At 47.5% G+C, this 2,958-nt stretch overlaps 1 protein-coding gene across 4 annotated transcripts in view; it reads left to right on the top strand.

The window, feature by feature from the left end:
- The window catches only part of LOC112241753 (2-phosphoxylose phosphatase 1), an 80,120-nt gene extending 77,536 nt beyond the window's left edge, over window positions 1–2,584 (top strand). For all 4 annotated transcript variants that reach the window (XM_042297580.1, XM_042297579.1, XM_042297583.1 and 1 more), the window contains 2 exons: window positions 334–473; window positions 588–2,584. In XM_042297580.1, the coding sequence (XP_042153514.1) occupies window positions 334–473; window positions 588–1,645 (1,198 nt within the window). In that variant the 3' untranslated portion in view covers window positions 1,646–2,584. The remainder of the gene's footprint in view (window positions 1–333; window positions 474–587) is intronic.
- Window positions 2,585–2,958: the final 374 nt, after the last annotated feature.

Below are 2,958 nucleotides of genomic sequence, written 5' to 3'. Positions count from 1 at the left end.
AGAAACACAGAGAGAGAGAGAGACTATTTCTAAAGGTCTACAATCTGGGTCTGTTTTTATTTTGATCAGTGTGTAATTATGGGGATCTATTCTGCACTAGCATATGGGATGTAGGCAGGATCCTATGGGGCAGATGTAGCGTGTGTCTGTGCGTGCGTGTGTGTCTGTGCGTGCGCGTGTGTCTGTGTGTGTGTGTGCGCGTCCATGTGTGTGTGAGTTGGCACTAGCATGCAGAGTCGACCCACTGTCTCTGTCTGTCTTTCTCCAGATGGAAACTATTCTCCCTCCTTACCCTGCCTTCTGCATCTTTGTTCATCTCTCTCCCCCTTCCAGGAAACCCTCCCACCCCCAGCTGAATTCTTTCATTGGTCACATGGCCCAGGGGGGGCGTGGCCGCTGGGAGGGGACTCTCAGCTCGTTGCCCCGCCTCCCTAACCACAGCGCCTGTGAGATGGGTGAGCTCACTCAGACAGGTAACCAACCAATCAATCACATTAAAGATGCGTAATGAACCAACCAGTGACATTCCAGATGGACTGGGTTTAGATCTGAAATGTTCAACCAATCTCTGTCTTCCCCGTCTTCAGGTGTGGTGCAGCACTTACGCAATGGCCAGCTCCTTCGCCTAGCCTACAAGCGTCACAAACTCCTCCTGCCCAATTTGTCGACCAAGCAGGTGTGGGTGGAGACTACGGGCAGGAGCCGCACCCTCCAGAGCGGGATGGCTCTTCTGTATGGGTTCCTGCCAGACTTTGACTGGAGCCTACTGACAGTCCACCACCAGTGGAGCACGTTGTTCTGTGGTTCAGCCTGCGACTGTCCTGCTAGGAACCCCTATCTGGAGGAGGAGCAGAGGAGACAGTACCGCCTCAGAGCGGCAGACACTGAACTGGAGAGGACCTACGCAGACATGGCCCGTACGCTAGGTCTGCCCCCGCGCCAGCTCAGAGCTGCCAACCCTATAGACTCTCTGCTGTGCCACCTGTGCCACGGCCTGTCCTTCCCCTGTGTGTCAGCAGGGAGTGCTCTCGGCAGTGGGGGCTGTCTGACTCTGGCCCAGTTCGCTGTGATCCGGAGGCAGCAGTTAGAGGACGAGGTGGACAGGAGGAGGGTGGGACTGTATCGCCGCTACGCCGTGCTCGCCATGCACCCCTACCTCAACCGCACCGCCAATCGGATGGAGCGCGTCGCCAAGGCCTACGCTCGGGGACGAAAACCCCGCGCTGGAGGAGAGGAGGCGTTCACCCTGTCCTCGGCTCATGACGTCACTGTCGCACCACTACTAAGCGCCCTGGGCTTGGAGGATGCACTCTTCCCAAGGTTTGCGGCGAGGGTTGTGTTTGAGTTGTGGAAGAGTCCGCCCGCAACGCAGGGACAATATAAGGGGCAAGGCCAGGGCCAGAATAAGGCTGCTTGGTTGAAAGGGGAGAGGTCAAAGGGTGGTAATTGGGTAGACATGTTTGTGAGGGTTCTGTACAACGGAGAGGATGTGACTTTCCATACCACCTTCTGTCGCTCACATGACCGCAACGCCGCACAGCCGTTATGCCCCCTGGGTAACTTCCTGTCGTTCGTCAAGAAAGACATGTTCAATGTCCTCAACGCCACATCCTACCACAACGCCTGCTACCGTCAGACAGGCTGACTGACAGATGGAAGGATAGAGAGAGAGAAGGAGGAGGAGAAGAGAATGAGTCAGAGAAAGAGGGAGTTATAATTTAGCTGATTTTGGAATTTGTTAATAGCTCTTTTCCCACTTTGATGGTAGTGTCCTTTTGACATTTTCTAAAGTCACAAACATTCCTAGAAAGCATAAATGCTGATCATACATATCACTGCAAAAATACATATTTTCACCAGCAAATTCCCATACACAAACACACGTGCTCACATACTTTATACACACTCTTCATGCCTTCTTGATCAGATGTCTTTGTCGATAAAGTTTGACTTCTAAACTGACAGCCTTGTGGTGTTGACAATCACACCAGGATACTTAACCTGCAATTATACACATTTCAACATTGACCTTTCTACAATTTCTTAGTTTTGGAAATGTTTGTAAGGAAAAGAGGTGGAAGGACTCAGGCACTTTATTCACACATTCCTGCATTCCAACTGGGAATGTTGAGATTCCGCTTTTCCCAAATTCCTGCATAGAAAGGGGAACGTTGAAACTGGAAACACTAAACTGCCATTTATAGTTTGTCTTGATATTGTCTGACATTTTGATTAAAATGGTGCTGGAGACCAATAGAATTAGGGTCAGTTTTGCTGTACAATTAATTTATTTTAGTTTACTCAACCACATACTTTAAGCTGAAGTAAATTTCAATGTTAAGAATTAAGTCAATCCAACAATTTACACCCAATGCACCTTGGTGAAGGCTAGAAGGATAGCTGTTATGGTACGTAGATTCCACTGCTGCTGTAAGATGGCAATGACAGTTAATAAATATGTCATCAGTAATTGTAATTTCTTTGGAATTTTTTTTGAATGATGCTCATCAGTTTGAATAATTATCATTTTTACCATAAAGCACATTACACAGTGGGCCACGAAGTAATAAAACGTGTTTCCTCACAACTGTCTCTGTATTGTGTGAAAACATATGAGCTAACGTATGTTCTGAATTACCCAAGTCTCATAGACTAGACGTAACATAGTAAACATAAATCCAGGACACTCAAATTAGTACGATATGTTATGTTTGGTATGGTACCATAAGATAGAAGGTTACTTAGGCAACAACGAGAGGTGGATAGTTGGGCATATAATGCAAATGTCCAGCAAACCAAAGGTTATGTGTTTGAATCTCATCACGGGCAACTTTGCTATTTAGCTACTTTACTATTTAGGATGTTAGCTAACCCTTCTCCTAACCTTAACCCCTAACGTTAGCATTAGCCGTCTAGCTACAACAAATTGGAATTCATAACATTTTCAAGTATTGTGGT

The sequence above is a fragment of the Oncorhynchus tshawytscha genome, linkage group LG14, assembly GCF_018296145.1.
Source record: "Oncorhynchus tshawytscha isolate Ot180627B linkage group LG14, Otsh_v2.0, whole genome shotgun sequence".
In the NCBI taxonomy this organism is placed as follows: Eukaryota; Metazoa; Chordata; class Actinopteri; order Salmoniformes; family Salmonidae; genus Oncorhynchus; species Oncorhynchus tshawytscha.
The sequence above is the reverse complement of the archived record's forward strand: the minus strand, read 5'-3'. Positions and strand labels throughout refer to the sequence as shown.